The 27888-nt window shown below is 38.5% G+C and overlaps 1 protein-coding gene across 1 annotated transcript in view; it reads right to left on the bottom strand.

The window, feature by feature from the left end:
* plxdc2b (plexin domain containing 2b) overlaps window positions 1–27888 on the bottom strand; it is a 108457-nt gene that overhangs the window by 9924 nt on the left and 70645 nt on the right. Inside the window, exons 5-12 of the mRNA XM_052149116.1 lie at window positions 19785–19907; window positions 19316–19434; window positions 18729–18828; window positions 14330–14425; window positions 13998–14079; window positions 8470–8530; window positions 7179–7332; window positions 3670–3708 (exon numbers count right to left, since the gene is read on the bottom strand). Of these exons, the coding sequence (XP_052005076.1) occupies window positions 3670–3708; window positions 7179–7332; window positions 8470–8530; window positions 13998–14079; window positions 14330–14425; window positions 18729–18828; window positions 19316–19434; window positions 19785–19907 (774 nt within the window). The remainder of the gene's footprint in view (window positions 1–3669; window positions 3709–7178; window positions 7333–8469; window positions 8531–13997; window positions 14080–14329; window positions 14426–18728; window positions 18829–19315; window positions 19435–19784; window positions 19908–27888) is intronic.

The following is a 27888-nucleotide window of genomic DNA, read 5'->3' on the forward strand; positions in this document are numbered from 1 at the left end:
CCAACACGAGAGACAGCGATAGTGGCCGTGGGAAGTGGATGGGTAACAATTGCAACCAGGAAACACACACTTGTTTGCGCCACTCTTTTAGAGGAAAATGTACTTTTTTATTTGTGTATAAATATATATATATGAGAAGCTCTGCACAGCTGTCCAAGCGCCCAGGGGTGTTACTCAATACAACAATTGTGTGTGAGGGGGAGAACCACTGCGCCATAGATCCAACAGCTTTTCAGAGAGAGAGATGAATGGAACAGCAGGAGGAATTCAGCTCTGTGAATACGTCTGCTCGGCACCGAAGAAGAAATCTGAGTGTGTGTTTGCAAGCGGCACTCCTTTTATACCCTATGTCGGGGGGAGTAGCATGCAAATGCCACATGCGAATTCTCATTGGCCATTTCTCAAAGATCAGAGATGTCTGGGCTCCCAAGAGTGAGCCCCTAGTGTCAACTCATCGACACAACGACGAGTGAGTGATAGATAGGGAACGCCATTTAAGTGTTCTTTGGGCCATCTGTTATGATAAAACAAGCCTCTATGTATCTCATTGTGAGGAAAAGATCAGTAGTCACCCCTGAAATAGAGACACATTAATAAGAGCAATATTAACTCATATGCTGTTTTAAATGGTCAGATCATGCACCACAACAAAAGGTGGAGTTGTTCGGTGCCACGCCTACTTTGTGTCTTCAAAATGTGCGAGCTGTGTTTAATGGGGTTTATTGTGATCGTGGTTGGCAGAAAGCAAATGAGTGCTGTCAAAAACTACAACATTGTTATTTTTTAAATAATAGTTTTAGTACCAAATACCGTAATTTCCGGACTATAAGCCGCAACTTTTTTCCCACGCATTGAACCTCGCGGCTTATACAATGACGCTGCTAATATATGGATTTTTCCCGCTTTCATATTTTATATAAAAAAAATAAAAATAAAAATATTCTGTGACGTGCTCAGTTTTTTGGCAGCGTGAAGCTTTCATTAGACCAATGAAATTGCCGAACGGGTTAAGGTCAAAACAACTTTTTTTGTTTACTGTTTAGATTAAATCGAAGCGCCAAACTTCCCATCATTCTGATTACGGTAGTAATTTTGTCACCCTCACCATGGCAAAGACATGGAGAAACGCATATGATGCTGCTTTCAAGTTGAAGGCGATTGATCTGGCTGTTGAAAAGGAAATAGAGCTGCTGCACGGGAGCTTGGTCTTAATGAGTCGATGATAAGACGCTGGAAACAGCAGCGTGAGGAATTGACTCAGTGCAAAAAGACAAAAATCTGAGGCTATTCAACTCCGACAATCAAGGAGATGACTTCAGTGGTTTCAGTGCACAGGACGAGGAAGATAGTGACCAATGACTTTCTTGGTAGGCTACTATTTACTGCAAATGTTTTATTACAAGCCGTGGTGTGGCAGCGGGGCGTGGTCAAGCTCCGTCCGGAGAGAAAAGCTGTAAGGGCGCTTACACCTGCGCTAAATTATGTCTAACACCGGTGTCTAATTTCAAGTGCCCTGCTTCACGTAGTTCTTGGGAAAACTGTCACACGGGCACCAGTGTGACAGTTTTCAGCAGGGCACTTGACGCTCCAGGTAAGGCTTTTAATGGCCACAGCAATGTTTACAATCAATTTTATAAAGTTTCTCAATTCTTCTATGCGCCAACACTAGACTGACGTGTGTCACTTTCTCAGCTCTGTGGCTGCTGCCTTTTATGCCGCTCTCCCCATGCTTACTGAAATTAGACACCGGTGTTAGACATAATTTAGCTCAGGTGTAAGCTTCTTACCGCTTTTCTCCCGGACGGCGCTTGACCACGCTCGCTGCCACACCGCGTTTCGCTAAAGCCTATTTATTTTTGTTACAGTCGTGTTTCGCTAAAGCCTGAGTAAAGTTCATTTGTTTCAATGTACCGTAGGCACCTGCGCTTATAGACAGGTGCGCTTATTTATGTTTAAAATAATATTTTATTTAAAAATCAGTGGGTGCGGCTTATATTCAGGTGCGCTCAATAGTCCGGAAATTACGGTAAGCATATGATCTTTAAAGACCTGAGGTATTTAAGAGTGTCGTTTTTTTCTGCACTTCCATAAATTATATATTTTTAATTATTTCATATCTATTTATGTTTACTATCACAGGATATCTATTTCTTTGTTTATTACAATAGAAATGAGTATTTATGCAAACAAATACTATATCACATTGATTTTCTGAGCAAAAATTAATTATCAACAATGGTGTTCCATATGCGTGTTCAAATATTATACATGTTATTTCTTACTCAAAGTGGTGCTGACGTTTAAGTGATTTGATTTAAAATTGACATTGCTATTTGATGAAGAAACAACACTGAAATAAACTATAGCAAGTACAACACGTGAACAGTATGATATGACTATTGTCATTTGGGTTTACTACTGAAATGATGTAAGTTGTTCATCTATTTAGACAATAACTGCCTGAGAAAATACACATGTGTAACTTATGTGTAGATAATGTTCTTGAATTGTACTAATTTGTTGCATTTTCTCTTTGATATATGAAAAATAAAACTTCAAAATACATTTAATTTTATTATTTTCTAATCGTCTTGAAAATATTTTGAAAAATTGACACTTTCTGAGCATTTTGTACATCAATGTTTGATAGATATAAGTGCCAGGTCTCTAAAGACCCGATTATATGAGAGATTGGGAAAATTACCATGCTTTTAAGGGTTAATACATCAGAACCCTTTTTACTAGTTTTAGCCAGGAATGACTAAATTCATATTATTTTACTTTAGGTTATATAGCTCTTTTCTTTTGGCTACATTTTCCATTGGGTGGGCTGCTTTCTCTGCTAATGACGACACGTTGAATCCCTGACTGCTGTTTCCGACAGCTAATAACTATTGAGCTCGCTCAAAATTAAAAACACATGACCTGGTCCTTACTTGCATACAGAGTTCTGGGGAAATGGTGTGGGAGAGAAGGAAGGCAGTTAGTAAGAGAGTGGGAGAGCTATGATAAAAATCTTTCTGTTGGACAGGAAATTAACTGGCACAAGCGCTGCTATCAATGGAAAAGATATTCAGTCAAAACTTTTGTTCTACCAGCCAAACACACACACACACACACACACACACACACACACACACACACACACACACACACACACACACACACACACACACACACACACACACACACACACACACGTTGTGTTTCCATGTTTTATGGGGACTTTCCATAGACATAATGGTTTTTATACTGTACAAACTTTATATTCTATCCCCTAAACCTAACCCTACCCCTAAACCTAAACCTCACATAAAACTTTCTGCTTTTTACATTTTCAAAAAACATAATTTAGTATGATTTATAAGCTGTTTTCCTCATGGGGACCGACAAAATGTCCCCACAAGGTCAAAAATTTGGGTTTTACAATCCTTATGGGGACATTTGGTCCCCACAAAGTGATAAATACATGCTAACACACACACACACACACACACACACACACAGACCTGTCTGAGTATGACTTAATTTGTGTATTTGCAGGAAAATATGGACAATATTTATCAATACAGTGAGAGGTCAAAGAAAAACAGTGTGTGGAATTATTCGCTTCATTGTTCAAATAGGCCCTTTAAAACTACGTGTACTAAAACAATGGTAAGATCTTACCTCCATTGTCTTTGAGATGTAGTGCAATCTTGGTGTCGTCTTTAGGTATACATAATAAAAGAGAGAAAGAGAGAGAATATTTAGTTTATGTACTTTAACAATGAAAAGTATTTTATGTTTGCCTAGTTTCTCATTTGCAATAAAAGGACATCACAGACTTTGAATGCACACACACACACACACACACACACACACACACACACACACACACACACACACACACACACACACACACACACACACACACACAAAAACCTCTGAAACAAAAACACAGCCTGCATATTTAGGCAATTCTCATCAAAAAATGTAAATGGGTCACTCATATGTGTGAGAAGCACTTGTAAAAGACAGGGAAATATGTCTTTTATTGGGGAGTATGTTATGGAATGTAATTAATTTTAAATTAGTAATCTATTTGAAGATTCTTGAATAAGTATGTTTTAAATATAGAGAGCTGAAAACCAGAGCCAGACAGGTCAATATCTTCTGTAGGCAACTCTGCAGGTGATACTGATAAGAACTTAGACTCAAACAAACTGAATAAAGCACCACAGTAACTGCTGATGCTGAGACCGGAGGCTGCTGTACTATCTGCTGTAGCCAGGCTGAGTTGAAACAAGATTTAAAGCTTCTCATTTACATCATCATCTAAGCATTCGCTGATTAACTGGCACACTTTGAGCACTGATCAGTGTCAGAGATGGATAGAAGAGAGAAGGTGTGTTATTGTTGATGGTACTATCTAAATTCTTTGTCATATTACAACAGAACAGAAGTTTATGGTAGAGAACACGCACTTTGATAGTGGTACAGAAGCAATGATCGCAGACATTTGTTTTTCTTTCATGGTGGGGATTTCCCATTGACTTCTGTTGTTTTGATACTGAGCTAATGATATGTGACCAGCTCCATATTTTAAGTCACTTGGTCTCAGAGACACATTTTGACTTTAATGTACTAACGTAAAAAGAAAATTATTCAAATTATTATACAGTATCTAAAAAATGGTTTAGAGTAGAAATTAGTCATAATATGGAGAAATTAGTCATAATATGGACTCATAATATATGACTTAAATTATGACTTATATTACACACTTACTACAGTGTGTTTGTTTTCACACTTATGATAGGAACATTTCATTGACTTCATAGAGTTTATTTAGACATGACGTCAATTTGTAGGCGAACTTGAAAGGCTAATTTTCCATGGGTTCCCTCAGGAATCTGGGTTTTCTTATAAATAAAACAAGGTCTGTGGTAAACATTACTTGATGATACTTGGATGTTTTGCTCTACATACAACATCATTTACACGCAGTCATTCCTCAAACATGAATTTTGAAGCCACCATGTTTTTGAATTACAGCCTGAACCGCTCTTTTGTTTTTATACTAACCTAATTATATTTTCTATCGCATAACCCAACCCCTGAACCTAACAGTCACCTTTTATATTTTCACATTTGGTCCCCACAATATGGGCAAAACTTGATTCACACATATACAAACACACATTGTACATTACTAATATGGGATTTCATGTGATTGCAGCATGTATCTATTGACAAATCTGTTGAGTGGGCAGTTCATTAAATAACACTTTTGAAATGAACAAGGAAATAGGATAAAGGAAAAAGTGACTGTAAGGGGGTTAAAGGGAAAGGAGGAGACAAGAACTGGCTTAACAATGTAAATACTATTTAATTAAATAAAAAGACACACACAAACACATACAGGGCAGCTGCCCGTAATTCTCGCTCTCTCGCACTGCCGTCACTGGCCGCCTATATCCCTCGCACGCCCCATCACGCTGATTGGGGGCGTGCGTTGTTCCAGCCCAGCTGCGCCCTCCTCCGCTCTACAGTGAACTTATAATTTACTATCTTATTGATTATTCTATGAAAGTGTTAATGATAAACAGATTGTTCGATGTTCTTAATTACTTCAAGTCTTTTAATGAGAAAATGGACTCCAGGCAATCTTGGGACTAATTTAATCTTTGTAGCTGCTGTACTGTCGATCTCTTTTCTGCCTTTGAAGACAGAAAGACCTGTCATGCCATAACTTTAATGACTGCACAGCTGTCATTATGTTACATTTGATGTGCTAAATGTGCAGGTCTATGGTTGTGAGGCATGCTTTCATAGCTAACAAGCCATTTTTGTTTTAGATAGGATAGAAACATATGCCCACACCTTCCTATTGAAAGCCGTTTCTTCCTATCAGCCATACATATTACAACACATTATGGATTACCCAGTCAAAGAGGATAAATGTTCCCTTTGCAATTAAAATGTTTATAGCATAAATATTGGACAGAGATTTACACTGACTGAGCAGAACTGCACAGAATCAAATCCATCACTGAGGGCAAAAGCTTCATGATGTTCACTTGTTTACTGTCTGATTATGTGTCTGTGCCCATCAAAATAAAAAAGAAATTTAATCAAATATACACAATAGCTAATGAGTAAGTCATAGGTATGGGTTGGGGGTGTTTTTACGTATGCTAATAGTTGCTTTGATGTTTGCTATTTTCATGTGTTTTATTTATTGTATTTTTTTGGCATGAATAGTGTAAAGACCCAAAGAAAACATAGATTTCTATCATTTGTTGACATTTAATTTTTTATTGAAAGAGGATGTCTAGATGGGACATATTAAAGGGATCGTCTCTTTTGTTAAATAGCCAGTAATCTTTAGTTTCGTCACAGCCATGAATACGATATTTTGCTTGCTGTTCAGTTGTAGTGGGAGGGAGCATTTGTTTGGTCAAAAATCTGTATAGTGCAGGCTGAGTTTTCAATATTTTTGGCCTGTGTTCCTGGAAGAGGAAAGATGTCATGAGGTCTTTAACATCCTGGCAGATGATTATAAAGCTGCTGTTGATTAGTGTAATGATTGGAGTCCTGAGAAGCAAGATAAAGATATAAATGCAGCTTTAATAAAAACACAAGAAACTAGACACTAGTGAATAACATGGGAAACACACAAGCATAACAACATTACAGCCTAACATATGAGAAAAACCAACAAAGACACAGAGAACATGAGGGCAATAAATAAGCAAGAAAAAACAAGGTTAACAAAACACAGTTGGGGGAACAATCAGCGAGGGAACAATTTCAAAATAAAAGTCCAACCTCCTTTGTGACCTCCTACTAGGGGAAATTCCCAAGCATGACAAAGAGCATGTTTATCTATTGAACCTCATTCATGCGAAAACTGATTCAGCTGAATGTTCTCTGCAACAGTGTTTCTTCTCCAGCAAATTATTTCTTTCCCCAGGCTCATAAGCACAAACAAGCTTTTCTTTTTCTGTGTCTATTGATTTATGTAGAATCTATTGGCGCCTTTGTTCACATTATCTTGCTCCATTCTTATCATGAGCAGTTGGTTGTAACTAATAGTTTAGATCATTGACTTTTTGCTGTCCTGTTGAATTTTAGGCTTCAAGTGTCAAACTGTAAACTAAATGGTGCATGTGTGAGTTTAGGTGAGACAGTACCTTCTGTAGGCATGCTGGTGGGCATCTGTGATGTGGCCAGGGTGGAGTGTCCCTCAGTAGTTTCTCTGTGCATTGCTGTCATCTTGGCAACTGAAGCAGTGGTCTGAATGTTAAGATTAGAAGTGTTGATGATGTCACAGGTATTGTCCTTTGTCTGTGAGAATGAAAGACAATAGGATTATTCATTTGACAAACCTGGAATATGTTGCGGGTTCGTTATTGTAATTATGATATATGTATGCATGAATTTTGGTTATGTAATATACACCCTCTAGCGGTTGAAGCATAAAACTGCAAGTTACTTGCGGAGGAACACTGATATTTTAATTACGTTAGATTGGCTTTGACTCTGCTCTTCTGCAGGGATGAATCTGATGGTTTGAGTAGTACCGGTGTAACCATGGTTACGGGTGATCATCTTATCAGAGTGAATGTCACTAACAACAACAAAACTCACCCCCTGCCATCAAAAAATGTATCAATAAATAACAAAAGGAAGAAAAAGATGAAAATATGTCTTATGAGCAGGTAAGCAGCATATCTTCCACAGTTTTTTGACTTATTGAAAACAGCTTTTTTAAATAAATAGCATTACAAAAGTTTATTTGAAATGTTTAAAACACATTTTATAGAGATTGCTTTTGTGAAGTGCAATTTCTTGCCGATTGAATCTTTTAGAGCTGGGTATAAACATATATATATATATATATATATATATATATATATATATATATATATATATATATATATATATATATTACAGAAATGTCCATGAATTTTTAAGATATTTTAAATAGGGTAGCTCAGTGATTATTGATGCTGACCACCACCCCTGGAGTCATGTGTTTGAACTCCCATGTGACTCCGGCCAGGTCTCCTAAGCAACCAAATTGGCCTGGTTGTTAGGGAGGGTATAGTCACATGGGATAACCTACTCGTGGTCGCTATAATATGTGGTTCTCGCTCTCGGTGGGGCATGTGGTGAATTGTGCGTGGATGCCGTGGAGAATAGCGTGGACCTCCACACGCGCTACGTCTCTGCGGTAATGCGTGGAGAAAAGGGGAGAAAAAAAGTCAAATAAGATATTTAAAAATTGTATTCCCATCTCCTGCTGTTTCTAGGTTTCCTGTTACACTGGGAACACTCATAAGAGCTCAACTTAAGATTCCTTATCATACATGCCATTATTTTCTGGATTTCATATAGCATGTGGGGGATTTTCATACATAGAAATCTTGTTAATTCATCAAGACTAGGAACATATACACCCACACACGTCTACATACACACCTCATCTGGACAACTCCTATCCACCCAGTCCTGCCGATGACGATCAAAGCCACTGGAACATCTGAAATTAAAAGGTCATAACTAATATAAACAATGTTTGAATTGTTGAATTGTTTCATTGTAACTAGAATAATACAAACATAAAACTAGATTTTATTAAAGTTATTGCGGTGATAACACAACAATATATTTAGTTTTTCACAGTTTTCATGAGTAATCAATATTAGATTCTCTTTCAGTCTAAACATTCTGACTAAGTGAATTACATTTTCACATTTTTCACTAAAATAAGGTTTTATTTGTTAAAATTTGTTAACAACATTTGTTAACATGAATTAACAATGAACAATACTTTTATAACATTTATTAATCTCTGTTACATTAAGTCATCACTGAACAGTCACTAAGTTAATGAATATGTGCACAGTTAATATCTCCCTAAATATCTTTACATATGCAAGGCATGCAGATAAATGATAGTGAAAACAGAAAAAAACAGTACATTCTATCACATTATAATCAACAATGATGAGTTATGTCTTATTTACAGCTCAACCTACAACATCCTTTGTATGTTCAAAGGTCTTTTATCACACTGAAAGGGTTTATTTTTATTTAACAATCGGCTGACTACATTATCCAGCTTATTACATGTCTACTAACCAAATAAATAAATAAATGGACATGAAATACTGATTATTATGGTTATTATGTCAGAAGAAAGAAATAGCTGAACAGCTGAATTCCACCAACTGTTTGCATTGGAAATCTGTTGGTTTATTTTGTGAAAATGACTGTCTGTGTTATCCAGCTTGCCACATATATAAATAAATGGACATGAAACCTTGATTTCAGCTGAAATTATTTTATTAGCTTTCATGTAGATGCCGCAGGGTGATACGAAAATAAGGAAAGATGACTAGCAATACCTGGATGACCGGACTGATCCCCGGATGTGCGTTAGTTACTCAGAAATATCAGATCACTAGATGCCGTCATTGACCAACCATAATAGAGTATTCCAGAGACCCGTGTAATGAATTTAATTAACATAGTTCAGAGCAGAGACAACATAATTACAGCAGAGAATTGAGCTATGGCAACAGTGAAACTATTTCAAGCATTGGGCATCTCCAGCACGAAAGCTCAGCTAAATCAGGTAAACTATGATTGTTATGTTTTTGGTCATTTTATTAGAGAAACTCAGCAGAAAGCTGATAATAGTGTGATAGTAAAAAGACTGACAGGCTATGATTAAAGAGGCTACCATGATAAGATGGACTAATGGTATATTTATCAAAATCTGGCTTCATTAAGTAAAATGCATAAGAACTTAGTTACGCCATTGATAATTGCACCAAAACAGTAATAAAAAAATGACTTTTTGACCCCCAAAATCTCTGTCATACAATTCGAACACTGATAAATACGATTATTTTTAAAGAGACAGTCAATAAAAAACCACAAGGTAGTTCTAATACATCCAACAGATCCAGTCCAAGGATCTGAATGTAGAACTATACCGTATGTTCTAAATGTACTCCGGCAATAACTGTGGTTCAGGTCAAGAAATTTGAAACTAAAAAATACAGCATACTGTGGATGTACATGGTTATATCATCACTAGATGCTGACATATAGAGTCAGGACTAGACAGTTAATGCTAGTATTTCTTTTCCTCATCCCCTCCCTTCAATTTATCTTGCACACAAAACTCTTCACAATGGACTTTGCATTCCTGATGTCTGCAGTGATGCAGTAACCCTGACTCCCCATATCCTTCTGCCATTCCTCATTCTTCATTCATCATTTCATGATACATTCTCTCCTTTCAGTTCAGTACTATTCACCATATAGACATACATATAATCTCTCTCTCTCTCTCTTTCTTGCTGATATATTGCGCTCTGAAAAAAAGACACATGTTTGCTCTGCAGTCACTTCACAGGTGGTAAACAAAGCAGTTTTGTGGGGGTGTGTGAGGGTTTGGGTGGTTTCCAAGGACATTTATTTAGGTTACAAACTGGTAATTACAAGATTATTATGCTACAAATGTGGTTTATGAGGACATTTCTAGTATTCCCCCAATTCAAATCACTTAAAAAAACATACTAAACAATGTTTTTTTGAAAATGTTAAAATGCAGGGGGCCTGGGTAGCTCAGCGAGTAAAGACGCTATCTACCACACCTGGAGACACAAGTTCGAATCCAGGGAGTTCTGAGTGACTCCAGTCAGGCATCCTAAGGAACCAATTGGCCCAGTTGCTAGGGTGGGTAGAGTCACATTGGGTTAACCTCCACGTAGTCACTATAATGTGGTTCTCGTTCACTATGGGGCGCGTGGTGAGTTGTGTGTGGATGGAGAATTAATCTACGCGGTAACGTGCTCAAGAAGCCACGTGATAATGGATTTCTTAACCAAAAATATATATATGGTATAGTATAAAAATAAATATGTCTATGGAGAGTCCTCATAAGGATAGCACCAATAGCTCTGGAAACAGTCTTTCAATGCTGCATGTAAGAGACAGCATCAACAAATTGAGACTAAAAGGAAGACCACAAAACTGCCAACCTGTGCAGAGCACAATAATACAAGAGACACAGCGCTCAAATAACATGTTTTTTGGAAAGAAGAAACTTGAACAGGTGGCAAGGGAAGGGACACTACTGTATATTGTGTCAGGCTGACAAAGGAAAAGCTTTGAATTACAGATTTCATGACCCACAGACAAGAAGCAGAGCCCTACTAAGTGTGGCTACTGACTGGAACACACACACACACACACACATCGTCTAATATAAGCTCAACTATGTGTAATTGAATAGCATCAATCAGTATGTTTACATATGCAGTTACAATCGAGCTGTAGCGTATTTCTGCGAAGTTACACTACACACTTGTAGCTGGCTATCTACGTGTAAGGTGGGGCCTTGCCTTGAGGATACATGGCCAGCCCTGAATTGGGCTAATCAGCCGGGAGGGGGATAAAGATGAGCTGGAGATACCAGTTCGGCAGAGAGAGAGAGACACACAGGGCCAGGCTGCATGTTTGTCTGTTCATTAATGTTTTATGTTTTTTTTAAGTTCATTTACATAATTACATTTTACATTGACATTTCAGCCAGTTCCCACCTCCTTGCCCATCCTATAAGGTGGTGGAAAGAGCTTCCAACCTCTAAACATTCTGCTGAAACCATCTCAGTGTTCAAGAACCAGCAGAGAGCACTTAACCAATTCACACTAAATGCACTTATAATTTATAATATTTAACAATATATATATATATATATATATATATATATATATATATATATATATATACACACACACACACACACTTGTTTATCTCTTTCTTCTACGCTAGTTTCTGTACTATTCCAGCAACTTTGAGAATTTGGGAGTGCATTACGGCAGATAGTGTTGACCTTTGTATGACAAATTGCTTGCCATGTTCCTCAGTTGTAAGTGGCTTTGGATAAAAGCATCTGCTAAATTAATATATGACAATGTATTGTTTTTATATAAAGCTTATTACAATAACTATAGACTAACCCTAACCCTGCACCTTAAAGAAAACATTTTTTATTTTTAGAATATTTGCATTTGCTTTATGAATCAAGTTTCCAAAGGAGGACGTCCCTGAATGTCCCTACAGGGAGGTTTTGTCAGATTAAGCTCACTTTAGAGGTCAGTTTTGTCCCCAAACCACAGTATAACTATGTACACACACACAACACACACACACACACACACACTGCTTTTATCGAGTCTGAGTAAAATTAATTTTAATTAACGTGCAGCCATTGTTTCCATAATGTCTAGTCAAACAAAAATGGTTATGCATATTGATGAAGTCTGAGCACAAACATCCCACTCCACTAGGAGAAGATTCAAAAGAGAGTGGCAAGAAATTGACTCCTGTTTTCCTGTTTAATTATTCAATAGCACGATTTGATGCCATTTTAATAGAGAGGGTAAACAAACGAAGGTCCCACTGCTGACATTAAAAGATGTGGTACGATATGCATAATTATACTATGTTAATGTTATTTAGTAGTGATAATTATAATAACAAAAGGCTTTCAGACATCCTATAGCTAAAAAAAAGATAGATACAGGAGCACAGTATGCATTTAATGATAGAAAGTTACTCTATAGTTATGTGTTTGAGAAGGAAAGTGTTGACAGATGGAAAATAAAATATAAAAAAGAGAAAAAGTCGGGTGTCATAGTCTAATAAAGTGGTTTCCAACCCTGTTCCTGGAGGCCCCCCATCACTTCACATTTTGTATGTCTCCCTTATCTGACACAACCAGTTCAGGCCGTGGAGCCTCTACTACCGGGCTAATGAGTTTAATCAGGTGTGTTTGATTAGGGAGATATCCAAAATATCCAGGAACAGGGTTGGGAACCACTGGTCTAGTCTTTTGTCAGGATTGGATGCTAATTGGATGGTGAGTCTGTTTTTGTGCCTGAGTGTTCTCTAAATTCCTTCTGTGTTTCATTGTTTGTTTGGACATGTGCTGGCAACTAGCACAGTGTTTCCCTACAGGGGCAGCGGCTGTGCTGGCTTATGGCTTAATTAGTGTCACCTGTTTCCCGATTAGTCGATTGCCTCTCTTGCCTTTTTAACTCCATTGTGTGTGCTGTCTTGTGCCAGATTGTCTTGTGCCATTCTGAAACTCTCCTCAAGCCCTGTCAGCAGCTTGCCTACTCACCTCTCCTGCTGGTCTTGTCTGTGCCTGCGTACTTCCCTGTCTCTGGGGTTGTAATTGGCTCTCATTTTCTGCAGTTGGATCCAATGCTCCTCAGGGATCCCACCCAAACTCTCTCCCAGCCTTATCTCCATTGGCACCCCTCTCTGACCCACTGTCGGAGTCATCGCTATCCACACTGCAATCATTTTCCTGCTTTGCTCCTGCATTGTATTTCACCTCCATTCCACTGTTTAACTCATCGACTTGACCCTATTCAATCTTTGGTTTCTTCTCAGTCACCCGAGTCTGCCTTTGATTGTACTAACATCTTTGATATGTGATCTAGAGAGAAAAGCTGTCTGGGGTTGGGAGGGGAGGACTCCAGCATGAATAAGCAGGAAAGTGACTTTATTTTCTCTCTTTCTCACTTAAAAAAAGAGCACTTGGCATTAACTAGATTCTCAGCTACACTGGAGACAGTATTACTCCGAAAAATAAGGGCAGAAAGAGGCAAGAAACATTTAGTGTTTTACACATGATGTGTACAATTTGTTTCAATTTCTGGGCCAACTTTAAATATAAAGACAAATTTGTAGCATTGAGATCGCTGAATTAGAGTTGGTGAATTATCTTCACAGAGCTTGTAAATGTCTGTCTTGAGAGTGCCTCTGTTTCAGCAACTGCTGACAGTTCTTGTAAAATGCAACTTATACCCCCTCTTCATCCCCTCAAGGCAGTTTGAATACCTCTGCTTCAATTCTGATAAAATCACATCAGAATAGTGGAAAAAGAAAGCCACAGTATGAAGAGTGGCCTGTCTTCTCACCTACTGAGTCGGTGACACCAGCTGCAGTTGAAGTTAATCTGTGATGCAATGCATGAAGAACAGCTTGTGAACTGAAGACATGCTGAACAAGAGAAGAAAAGAGACAAAGACACGGAAAGCACATTAGCACAGGATTAATCAGGAAGAGAGACACAGGCTAATGGAGTATTGAAATTGCTTTTTATATAACTTCTGGGAAATGAATATTTCAAAACATAATCTTAAGATGTTTGAAAATTAATTCATGAATTGACTATTTTCTATTAGCTATATCACATGATTTCTTGTATAGTTCTATTTGATAGGTTGTTTAGAGAAGTGCATTGGCTTACTGGGAAGTGGCATCATTTCCACAGCTGTACTGTTAGTAATTTTGGTCTTTAGCAGTTCCACTCGGTGATACTCATATATAGTCTTCCTCCGAACATCTGGAGACACACATTACATTCACCATGTGAATAGTTAAGAATGCTGAAACTAACACAAGAGAGAGAGAGAGATTAATGGCAATTAAAGCAGATTTTCTGTGCAGTTCTGTTTACTCCTTTTATGTGCATTATGTACACATTCACAGTACTTTTAACTCATTTAATACTCCTAGAATCCATGTGGTCATTAAACATGATGTTATTTAAAATTGCACAATTCCCGTTGTCTTTGAACTGCATTAAGCAAACTCACCCAACTGGACATGTTTCTCATTCCACAAATGGACAGAGCAGTTGAATGCAATACATAATGAATTAGTAAGGTTATGTCAGCTAGGAGCTCGAGGGGGCGGAACGGACGTGGAAGCTCGAGGGGGCGGAGCGAGGGAGCGGGGTTCGTGACACATTCATAACTTGCACATCAGTATAAGGTTGCAAATTGCAAGCAGGAGAACCATTAATGGAATTGAAAGTAATGAAGATCATCCAATTACGGTATTTTTTTAAAGAACCGGTTCTCGGTACCCAACCCTATCATCTACAATCCCTCATGTCACTCAAAACCTGTTAACTTCTTTCTGTTAAAGCTAAAGTATGTAATTTATGTGCCACCAAACGGAATTCAATTTTTTTTTCAAAACAGCTATCTGAACACGCCCCCTTCTGCCGTTGATCGAACAAACAGATAGTCCTGCCCCCAACTCACGCCATTGGTTGAGTCAATGTTATTGTCTCTCTTGAGACGGGTCATTCAAATTAAAACGAGAAATGTTCATAGCGCCACAGAGACACAGTGTTTACAGTTTTCAAGAAAATTAAGTAATCCACACGACTCCAGTCTATCAATTAATGTTTTCAGAAGCAAATCAATAAGTTTGTCTAAAAAATATTTGGACAATTAATATGTAATTAACTTAAAAAAATTATTGCTTCCTGCCAGCAGTCGATGCATCGTTGCTGACGCGTGACATAAGTGCAATGACGCATTCACGCGAGAAGTCGGCAGCACGCACTTTGTATTCAACAGGGGAACGAACGTCCCGTGTGAGTTATTTCATTTCAAACAGCAGTACAGCACTGGCCAGAAGAAACTATTTAAATTTAAAACGTTTTAAATAGTGATTTGTTTCTTACACCAACCTATCGGTCTGCTTCAGAAGACATTAACTGAACGAGTCATGTGGATTACTTTTATGGTGCTTAAATATTAATTTTGGACCGTCAGACAGACAGCAGACTTATGGCTTCCATTTACTTGCATTGTATGGACAAACAGAGTGAAATATGCTTATAAAAAATCTCTACTTCGGTTCTGCTGAAGAAGGAAAGTCATACACATCTGGGATGCCTTAAAGGTCTTACATTTTCATTTTGGAAACTAACTCTTTAACAATGAAAATGTACATACTTCAGCTTTAAAAAAAATTAAATCACTGGCTATCAAATCCATTTACGATTTTGGTTATACGAGTTAGGTTGGGATATAAACCCAGGTCCCCTTGCACACATAAAAAAACTGTCCCACTAGACAAATACTGACACTTATCACAAAAAATAAAAAATAAGCTTTTTCTTTACACACCTAGTGTACAAAGAGAGCCAGGACTGCCACTGGTGCCCTTTCAAAAAAAAAACAGAGGCATGGCACCCCTATATGTGTGTGTATTTGCCAAGAAGATGTTCTCATTTGTCAGATCTGTGGCTTAAAGGATCCCCTTTATTAATAAAGTAGGATAATGGTGTATGGAAGGGCAATGCTGTAGCAAAGAATTCTGGGCCCCCTGAATATATATTGCTCTGGACCCCTTACCTATTAAAATAATAGTGTTTGAATTTGTTGTGGGTCCCCCTGGACCTTTGGGCCCCTAGAATCATTACCACCTTTCACCCCACTCGCTACAGCCTACATGTGTGTCTGCAGAAGTAAAAGTCTGACCTTGCTAAATCCTACATAGTTTGTGTAATAATGCATGAAAGAGTGCATATACTTTAAGACAGGAAATTGTGGCTTTTTCAGTGGAGGTTGTTCCGCAGGTTATCGCCTCTTCCTGTCTGTAATTACTTTTCTTGCCCATGGGGTGTCACAAAACCCCTTTATTGCATGCTGATGTTGCCTGGAGATGTTTGTATGTGTGATTTGTGTGTGTATGTGTGTGCAGATCTTTAAAGGTGACTGGTTTGTCATTTATTATTTGTGTTACCTAATGAGTCTCCAAGCACAAATTAGTGGCAGAGGAGAGACCAACACATGCTATTACCCCTCTCAGTCTCATTCTCTAATCTACTCTCCCTCAGACCTCTGTCTCTCTCTCTCTTTCTCATATTGTTACAGACAGAACAGAAAGAGATAGAGCGAGCCGATGCAAATTCTGCCCTTTCTCTGCAGACAGTCACAACAGACAAACACACACACACACACACACACGCACACAAAATAAGGTCGGAAAGAATGGGCTGTTTTGAAAAATATTGAGCTTCCATTCATGATATCCTGACAGCAAATAGCACCTTTACTCCTGTTCTCTCCTACACTCCTTGACTCCTCAACTACAGACATATTTATCTGCTAAATTTATCTCTCCAGTACAGCTGAGCTTACTGCTACTGCAACATCAAAGCCTTTTCCTGTTTGACACATACCAGACAACAAACAGACAGCTAGGGAAGTTGGGTTGGGGGAGGCTTTGAAAGACCATCCCAGATGTTGTGTCTGACAGAGGAAACATACATTTAGTTGTCAGATGGGAATAGTCGACTATATGTCATTTGTCAAATTTCGCTTTTTGTAAGTGTCTATAATATGAATGCAATATAAAGGGATATTTCACCCATAAATAAAAATTCTGTTATCATTTACTCACCCTCATGTTGCTCCAAACCCGTATGACTCTATTTCTTCTATGCAACACAAAAGGAGATATAACGCAGTGTGGTGGGATGAGCAAGAGGCAGACACAGTGGGTGTGGCATCAGGCTAAGAAAAGTGTTTATTTGAAATAATAAACAACATAAAATGCTTGAAATGGAGAATTAAAGTGTCTAAGGGGGAATGTGTCCAAAACAGGGGAAATCTGGCATTCTTGCAGAGGGGGGCATAGTCCAGGTTGGGAAGTGTCTGAAAGAATGGTCCAGAACGTGGACAGGGTCCGGCGGTGCGCTTCACTCCAATGTCCAGAGTGCAAGAGGCGGCGGCTTCTCCTTTAGCGGCTCAACTTCCCAGTGGCTACAGCGTTTGAGGGGAAGAGCAGCCCGACATCCTAGCCCATCCGCCACTGCCATCCCCAGTGACACATCTAACTCGCACCGGCACCCTCCCCGCTCTGCTCTGCTCCGCTCTGCTCCTGGGTCTGCGAGGACGCCAGTGTGTATGCACTTGGAGATAGAGGCTCCTGAGGAAAGAGCCTCCAGAGGAAAGGCACTTGGAGAGGAAAGGCATGCTCTAAATTTTTAAAAGCAGCTGTGATGAGGCTCTATTCACATCAGGTGCACCTCATCATCTGCTGCCAAACGAGGCTTATTAAAGTGCATCTCTCCTTTCTCCTGCCCACTACCGTTGTGAGCCTGCCTGAAGGATGGCCCTCAGAGGTGTGGCAATTGTAACAAGAGGGAGCGGTGGGTCGTTAGAATGACAGCTTCGGTCACCAACAGTGTTGGGTGTAATCTGATTAATTACTGGAATCAAATAACTTTTCTATGTCAAAAGTGGTTTAGCGCATTTTACATTTCTATAATCAGATTACAGTTACTGACTCTCAATTAAGTTAATTACTTTTGAGTGACGATGAACAAGGAGAAAATATAAACTTTATATTTTGGGGACTTTGGGGCCGAAAGCAAAAGCAAAACCTTTTCTGTTAAAAGTGTTTTAGAAAGTAACCTAAAAGTAAATGAATTAGCAATGTGATTACTGTCAAGTATAAGAATGCAATAATATAAATACATAATAAATAACAGCAATGAAAAAATAGGATGGATGGATGGATAGTTAGATAGATACTTTATTGATCCCACATGGGAAATTAAGGTGCATTAGCAGAAATCCATACAAAGTACTCACAGTGCACACTATATAACAATAAATCCAATACATTAGAGTAGTACTACAGAAAATATACTGTACATTACAAACAAGGCACGCTAACAGTAGTGACTGTGAAGGTATAAATTCAGTCATCAACATACGGTACTCTATATCTCCATATGGCTGTCTAAAGTTCACAGATTTCTTGTTACTGTATGTTTGATGTGGTAACACTGTAGTTGTGCTGTTTGCTGGTGTCATGAAAGCTTAATAGTTACTCACTTGGGATCTGCTGAATCTTGTGGACCACCACGAAGGCATCAGACAGCCCAACCTTCACTGGATGATTGACAGAGCTTATTTTAGCAATCTGCACTGGGACCTGAAAAAAGAGAAAATATTATTCAGATCATCCATCTTCTCTACGAGTCTATCGACTTGAAGAGGTGAATTTAGAAAGAAAGAAAGAATAGAGCAGACATGGAGTGATAGGGAGAGGCTGAGTAGGAAATGAGGGAGAACTAATTCAGTTAGGAGGTTTGCAGGCCGAATGAGATTTTTCAATAATAGGATAAATCACAGAAACATCTTGGTCTCTATTTTCGTAAGTGCGCAAAGCGCAGCGACAAGCTCAAAGACCATGCGCTATGTCTTATCCAATTTTCGTGAGAGCGCTAATTCTAAGCACAATTTCCGTGCCAGGGCAAAGTGCAAATGGGCGAGTGGGTGGGAGTGTTTGCGCTATCTTTGGGTTTATGTGCCCTTAAAATAGAGCCCCTTATCTGATTACACAGGAGAGTTTTCAAGAATTTCTTCTGAATAGAAGGTTGCAATACTTTAGAAGGAATGAAAAAAAAAACATATTACACCTCTTTGTAGGCAAAGACAATTCGTCCATCACTGTGTAAAGTGGCCTGGAAAGTGAAGCTTCCTTGATTATAAGAATCCTGGAGATGGACATGATCCCACTGCACTACCAAGGCAGTTCCTATAAAAAAAAGCACACACGTACACATGCACATTAAACATTATTTATAAAACCACCCAAAATGCTTAAAATGTAGTATCTTTAGTACTATATCTTCAGTTAGAAGGTGCACCCATTTCTGAGCCTGCAGGGGCATACAATCAAATTGCACCTGATCAGGGATGACACATTTGATTTATGGCAAGTTAATAGCACAATGTTAGTGTGTGTGTGTGTTTCTGGAGATTGGTAAGTTTGACATTTCCAATATTGTATAATTTTGTACCACCATATATTTCCGCTATATATTTCTCTCTCTCAGTTGCAAAAATACACAAACATACACACTGTACATTGCCTCTGTCTCTTACCATTGTCAAAGTAAATGACAGTTGAGTTTCTTGACAGGCTGGGGTCAAAGTTTGCCATGAGTGGAGCGATATACTGTGTGGCTGTCAACATTCTGTGCACCACATCGCCCGTGTAGATGAACCCTGTAAATACAAACACACACAATCCATAAAGCACAATCTGACATTATAATACTGTACATATTCATACATTTATAAGTGTCATTTTTACAATTAAAATAAAGTAAAACCACTCGATTTGTTTGTGAGTAAAGTGTCTTTTGTTGCCAACGCATGAATATTTATTTTCTCTTCTCTTCTTCATCTCTGCACACTCCTTCCTCATTTATCTATTATGGCAAACAACCCTGGCCTGTATCCAAAGTGATTAATCCTCTAATTAGCCATATAAATGCCTCCTTCCATCCCACACACAGAAAGGAGAGAGGTTTCACACACACACACACACACACACACACACACACACACACACACACACACACACACACACACACACACACACACACACACACACACACACACACACACACATATCACACTTAATCTAAAATCTTGAACAGTTGCCTTCACAAATCGATGCAATTTTCATTCAGCAAAGCTGGACTGTGCTGGCCATTCCAACTGACTCTGTGAACACAGTGCACTGAAAAACTCATTTACATTAAACAAAAATAACCAAAAATAGAGCCCACCATTAAACAGTTCACAACACGAACAAAGAGACAGAAAAATAAACTTTCTCTAAAATTGATTTTTCTCCCAAAAAGTTTTTTTTTAGCAATGTGCGCAATTTGTAAGGAAGAATTGACAACAGAGGTTGTCAACGTGGTTGTAATGTGGTTACAGTATGAAAATTAATGTACAGGGAGTGATATAGTCCATTATGCAAAATATTATAAACTATATTATATGGTTTATTAAACTATCATACTATCAAACAGATGTGGTCACTATTGCAAAATTATTTTATTTTTTTTATTAGCCAAAGATGATTAATATATTTTATTAAACATTTTTAAAAGGATAGTTCACCTAAAAATGATAATTTTCTCATTATTTACTCTCCTTTGTGCCTTCTCAAACTTTTTATTACTTTGTTTCTTCTACGAAACACAAACGAAGATATTTTGAATGAATGAGTTTTCGATTATACATTGTAAGTCCAAAACATTCAAGGTCCAAAAAGGATAAAGGTTATCCATACGACTTGAGTCGTTTAATCCATGTCTTCCGAAGTATACACTTTGGGTGAAAAACAGACTGAAATGTAATTCTTTATCCACTATCAATCTTGACATAGGTATATAGCTAATTCTAAGTGCAATTTTCGTGCCAACGCAAAGTGCAAGATTCTTTGACACTCCCACAGTTGCCAGGTACTCAATCCTGGTATCATTATACATCAATAAGATGTTGCATTTTCTTTTTTCTGGTGTTTATCAACAACCTTTTGGCAACTGCAGTGCATTTTAAATGTACCCAAAAAATAAAATAGGCCAACTCGGCATGAAAACAATTAGACACAAACCATTAGACATGCATCAAGGGCATGAAACTGTGCAAACGATCTTCTCAGACAACATTTCTCAAGGCCTCAATTTTTATTGAAGAAATTGAAGAACGAACAAGTGTGACGTTATTTAGAACAAAATCTGGCCAAAAAGAAGCTGTTTTTGCGTTTGTTTCGGTGGTTAGTAACAGCGAGCCTGGGCAAACTTTTAGGAAAACTATCAGGAAGACTCACAGACTTGAGTGAAATTTAAGATTACCTTTATTTGATGAATATAAAACAGAAATGTAATGTCTCTCTTTGGCATAGGCCCCATCTGGTGGTATGAAGAAGTTGTACTTAGAACCGTCATATCCAGCCAGATATAGGAGGCAGGGGTGAGGAGCCTACCCCCGTGCAGGACGGAACACAACAGGTGGTGGTGGGGAGGTGGAGGTTGCCGTGTTAGCACATTGAAACAGCAATGTGACAGATTGCGAGCCGACTTAAAAAGCAACGGGTTACATGTGATTGGCTAGGAGTTACCTATCTAATGGTATGATGCTGTACAGCTGCTAGTCTTCCCGCTAGAACTACGCTGCGCTTACATTTACCGGCTGCTAAACTCCTTCTTAATGCCATTGGTCCACTTCATCGGTAGGTTTGACCTGAAGCTCCACCTACCTTGAAGCTGACAGCTAATTTTGCTTACAGTTTTCAGTCAGTTAAGTTCAGTCAACATGAACACACCGACATGCAGTTATTAACAAGCTGATGCAAATTACCTACTGTACATTTGTAAGATAGTTCGCTTAAAGGGATACTCCAGTTGTGGGAAGATGAATGTGTATTTAATAGTGGTCATTTATGTAGTAGAAATGTGAAATTATTTTTGAATTTGAAGCATTCTAGACTGAGAAAAGGCAAAAAATGTATTTTTTACTCATGTGGCTGAAAGACAACAACTCCCAGAATGCACTTGCTTTGCCGCACTTACGAGGCCACTCCCAAACCACGCCTACCAGTTACAGGCGGCAGTATCTGAAAAATTGAGTTGAGTTGAGTGAGTTGTTCGATAAATTTCCATCGAAATGGTGCTAAATTGCATTGTACCGGGATGTACAAAAAAAAACAGGAAAGGAGAAGAAGTAAGTTTCCATCATTTTCTGTTAAAAGATTTGGAGCGATGTAAACAGTGGCTGCGGGCTATCAACCATCCGAAGTTTGGTGAGGACACCGATATGGAAAACCTGAAAACCCGTAGGATTTGCAGTCGACATTTCAAGCAGGAAGACTATGAACCGAATGTCCTTCGAATGAAGAGAACCACTCTGAAGGACACTGCAATACCATCAATATTCACCTTCCCGATGACGAACAGCCTGGGCCATCTGGTACTAAACGCATTCGTCTAGAGGTAAGACTATCAACTAATAGCGACTCTATTTCTGATCACACAGTAGCCTAGCCTATAATGTTTTAACTTTAGTTGTTTGCAGTAAAACAGCAAATTTATAAAAGTAACGTTAGATAGAAAATTACATATAAGTTGTATATAAGTTGACTGTTCTCAAAGTAAAGCCACTGTTCGGTAAAACTGAGTTAGCATATTTGTCGATTTATGCTAGCGTTACCACACAAACCTGTTGCTTTATTAAACTGTTGAGAAGACTTTTGAGACAGATACATTTGCGATATGAACCCCTAATGTAGTACAGACTAGAACAAATAATGTTAATTACTGTAAGCTTAAAAATATAATTGACACCCTCAATTTCAGTAAAATATTTGATTATATGTCCGTGAGTAACCTCAAACGCCCAGGTTAGAGGTATTGCCTTTTTATTCGGGCAACAAAAAACCTGCATTGTTTTCTCATCAGAGAAAGTTCTGTTCAACTAAATGTTATGTAACCTTATTGAACTTGTGTCATTTCAGACTACAATCTCGTCTGATGCGTTAGTGTCGTCGAAAAATGAAGAACCATTGCTACTGACCTCAACACCGCTCAAAATTCCTGCTTCTGTCCAAGAACAATTTATAAGTTTCTGAAGAACTAACATACTTCAGCATATTCTTTTTTTTAATGAATTCTAAAGCAACTGTATGTATTTTTTTTTTTTAATTTTTGTTTGTTTTAAAGTCACCATGCCCAAGTACACCTGGGGGCCTCAATACAACCATCAGCTCCATTGAAGCTGAAATTGAAAATGATGAAAGCTATCAGCCCGAGTCAACCTTCACCGTCACATCAACATCATCATCATCTGATGATGAAGGTGTAAAAGACGGGCATGAAAATAAGATAATTGTCAACGAATCCAGCCTCATGTCACTCTTCAAATTTTGCCAGACATGTGGGAAACCAATTTCTTCAAAGACTATTGTTGACGTTGGTGCACAGAGGAAGGTGGATTGGACATGTCTTGGGGGCCATGTTGGGTCCTGGAAATCTTCACGTGACGTTAGGGGAATGCCAGAGGTGAACCTCCTTGCAGCAGCAGCTGTTTTGTTCAGAGGGGGCACATACACAGAACTCTCGGACTGGTGCAAGACCATGGGTGTCCAAATGATAGGACATAGTACATTTTACAACATCCAGAAGGTATACTTGCACCCTGCTATCGAGGAAGTGTATATTGAAAAAAGAACAGAACTCTTAGCAAGAGTGTTTTTAGAACAGGAGGATGGAAAGAGGCTACACCTGACAGGTGATGGCCGATGTGACACGCCAGGTTTCAGTGCAAAATACTGTCACTACACATTTATGTTGGATGACACAAAGGAGATACTCCACACAGAACTGGTGCAGGTAAAATAAATATAAATAGCAGCAAAATTATAGTAATTGAAAATTACAGATGCTATTTGTAAAATTATGAATTTGTCTCAAACTTGACTCTTTAGGTTACTGAGGCCACCAGCTCTGTTACCATGGAACCATTAGCTTTCAAAAGGGGCATGACTGAGTTGATGGACCAGGGCCTTGACGTGGAGGTGATGGCCACAGATCGCTCCACATCGATTCAAAAAATAATGAGGGAACAACATCAGTTTGACATCTGGCACACAGCAAAAGGTATGTATTTGTTTAGTCACCCCTGTACACAAACATCCACACTTCTCCAACCCTAACTCTGCTATAACTCGCAGGTTTCCGGAAGAAGATGCAGAATAAGGGGAAGAAAAAGTCAAACGAAATCCTCCATGCATGGACCAGGTCAGTGTTATTTTGTAATCGAGCAGACTTTACATTGGTTTGCAAGGTTCAAAATTAGTAATTGTATATCTTTTATAGGTCAGTCGTAAACCATATGTGGTTTGCCTGTGCAACAAGTAAAGGTGACATCGAGGTAAGACTTTTGATTGTAATGTTATTATGTTTTTGAAAAATTAAATACAATTAAATAAAACTCTACACTTATTGTCAATAACTGTGTTTTTCACACAGGCATTGAAACGCAGGTGGAAGTCCATTACACACCATGTGTGTAATGAGCATGAGTGGACAGATGACAACAGAGAACAGCATCGGTGTGACCATGCTACTCTATCAGACCAGGAGCAAAAGAAGCATGTGGATGAAAAAAAGATTCTGTGTGCGTTTCAAGACCTGTCATCGTTGGTGCTTGACAAAAGGCTTCTGAGAGACATGGATAAGATGGCCCTATTCAAACATACAGGTGAGAATAGTTGCCCTTGTAAACTTGATTATTTTTCCATTTGTTGTATCCCTTCTCCCTTACTCTTTTAATTGCACACAGGCCCACTTGAAGTATTTCACAGTGCACTTCTAAAATACATCCCCAAACGCCAGGCATTCTCATTCCAGGGAATGAAGGAGCGATGTTACCTTGCCATCCTGGAGCACAATGAGAACATTTTCAAGAGGAAGCAGGACACAACCAAGACAGGTATATTATGTGTTGTCTGAGTAGTATAATATCCAAAACTAGAATGTTTACAGCTATGGGAATGATCAGACATGACAAAGTTAAATCTTAGTTCAGATTTTATATTTCATTATATTTCCTATCATTTACAGGACAAGCACGGTTTAACCCAGTATTCTGCAAGAGATCCAAACAGTGAGTCTTGAAGAAAATCTTCACACCACACACCACCCAGTTTATAGACACACTCATCAAGAGGGTCATGTATAGAAGACGCAACCCAAACATTCAATTTACAGTGCCAACCTCATCACTTACACTGCCACAGCCTGCGCTGCCACCCAACATTGCACCAGTCCCAAAACCATCAAAGGAAGCTGCCACAGCTTCTTTCCAGAGCCGCTTCTAAAACCGGCTTACCATAGCACCTACAGTAAAATCAGATTCTGCCTCAGCTGTTTATATTTCATTATTTATTTTTTGCCTGCTTTGTTTCTATATATTGTGCAAAATATATTTTTTGTTTTCTATCTCTTTATTTATTTTAACTTGTACCTTTGAATATGGTAGAAATGCTTTGTTGTGAATATTAAAACAAAAAAATTGTTCATCTTACCCTGTACTCCAGTGTACAATAAAGTTCTACATTACAGACTTGCTGAGCTGAGGCTGAATGGTTACTGTCACTGATTTTGCTGTAATTACTTACTGTAGACATATAAGACCTGGATTATTTCCCTTCTTGGAATTGATTTTGAATTAAAGATAACTTTACTAAAGTTAGGAAAAGTTAGCCTAATGTATATAACACAACTTAGACTTTCGCGATAAAAAAAATTGAACTCCAATTGAAATCAATATTTCTCTAAGCTAATACATACTCTAGCAACACTAAAGATTTATAAGAAGAACCACAACCAGTGTCAATTATAACTTTTATTGAAAAAAATAATTAATAGTAACACTTTTACATTCAAAGCTCTTCCAGAGCTTCAGCTGTTTCCTGATATCCACTGTATTGCCCGTCAGGAGCTGGATATCTCCGCCTGATATCCTGGACAACACAGGTGGGCAAAACGATACGATAGCCTTTACCAAGTCTCTCGCCTTGCAGGACCCATTCCATGAAGTGACGGTAGCTTATATTGTCTACAAAATAGTAAACACAACGTTAGTAATGCGTAACTATTTGCACATACAGTATGTACGCATACATGAAAATATAACAATAGCTCAGCTGACTACGCTGGAACAACATTGTGATTATGCCGGTGTCCAAACTCTGTACATTACGCCTTAGTAACAAAAAGAAATACAAAACAAATACTCACTTTACACTAAGCCATCCATTTGTCCCTGCAGGCTTTGGCTGGCGTTTCAATTTATCTTTGGGATCCTGAAATAAGTTTCCAGGACCCCCTGTCCATGTGTGGTACAAAACTTGGGTGCTCAGTTACACATGCTAGCGGTGCAGTTTCATCAGCGGATTCAGCGATCTCATGCAGAAGAAAATGGCATCGCTGAAATTCAGCGACAGCAATAGGACTCTCTATCTGTTTGCATAGACGCACAGCGAGAGCACTGACACCACCAGTTCGCCCCAGCTCGAGTCTGGCCGGGCTCTTCCTCCTGACCGCCAAGCAGGTCTTGCTCCCCTGCTGCAGCAGCTGCTCCGCCGCCTCTTGTTCCTCCATCTCCCGCAACTGTTCGTCGCTGTATTGCGGCTCAGTATAGGTAGCCACGAGCATCCGATTCACACAAAAGATCTTCGAAATCCCCATCTGTCATTACTTAAAAACTTTCTTCCGCCATCGTGATTAGACTATTATACAAAGTTTTACAGAGCAAGAGCCTGTTAGCTTAGCTTAAAGATGGCTGACACTATCTTTACATTCTATGAGTAAGATCCCGCCTCATATGGGCGTGGTGAAAACATGCGGAACTAGCTACTAATACTGGCTGTAGTTTAAAGCCTCTGGCCCAAAAATCCTCCGATGACGCAAAATGACATTTTAGCAGAGTAATTCGAAAATACTACTGGTTTTCTACTGATACAAAGCTTAATGCTACATCCTGGAGTATCCAGTGGTTCTCAACGCTGTTCCTGGAGGCCCACTAACACTGCACATCTCCCTAATCAAACACACCTGATTCAACTCATCAACTCGTTAGTGGAGACTCCAAGACCTGAATTGGGTGTCTCAGAAAAGGTAGATATACAAAATGTGCAGTGTCCTCCAGGAACAGGGTTGGGAACCACTGGCTTAGAGACATTTTCCAAGACCATACCATGCAATTTATTTGTTTTTGTTTAATTAGTCTAACAAAGGAATGAAATATACTGAAATACTCTTCCCAAAGGAAGATATTCCTCTCTTATATCATTATTTTGTCTGTATTCTGAATATTCCTTTCTTTGCAATAGAGTTTCAGTATCAGTATCAGTTTCATTAGAAATTACAATAACAAAGTTTAATTATCATATGTTATGGACGTGTATAGCATGTAAGCACATTTGCATCATGAATTCAAAATGTAAACAAGACAAATTAAACATGATCTAATGCATATATATTATTTTAAGTCATCATCAAGTGGTCAGTGATCTCATCAATGTTAACATTTTAATGTCACATTAGGTAGGGTTTTACATGTAGCATCCTCAAATTTAAATGCTCCTCTAAACGCATCCCACAGTGGTGTGGCAGGTGTCTGAATGTTT

Source organism: Xyrauchen texanus, chromosome 2 (assembly GCF_025860055.1).
Source record: "Xyrauchen texanus isolate HMW12.3.18 chromosome 2, RBS_HiC_50CHRs, whole genome shotgun sequence".
NCBI lineage: Eukaryota > Metazoa > Chordata > Actinopteri > Cypriniformes > Catostomidae > Xyrauchen > Xyrauchen texanus.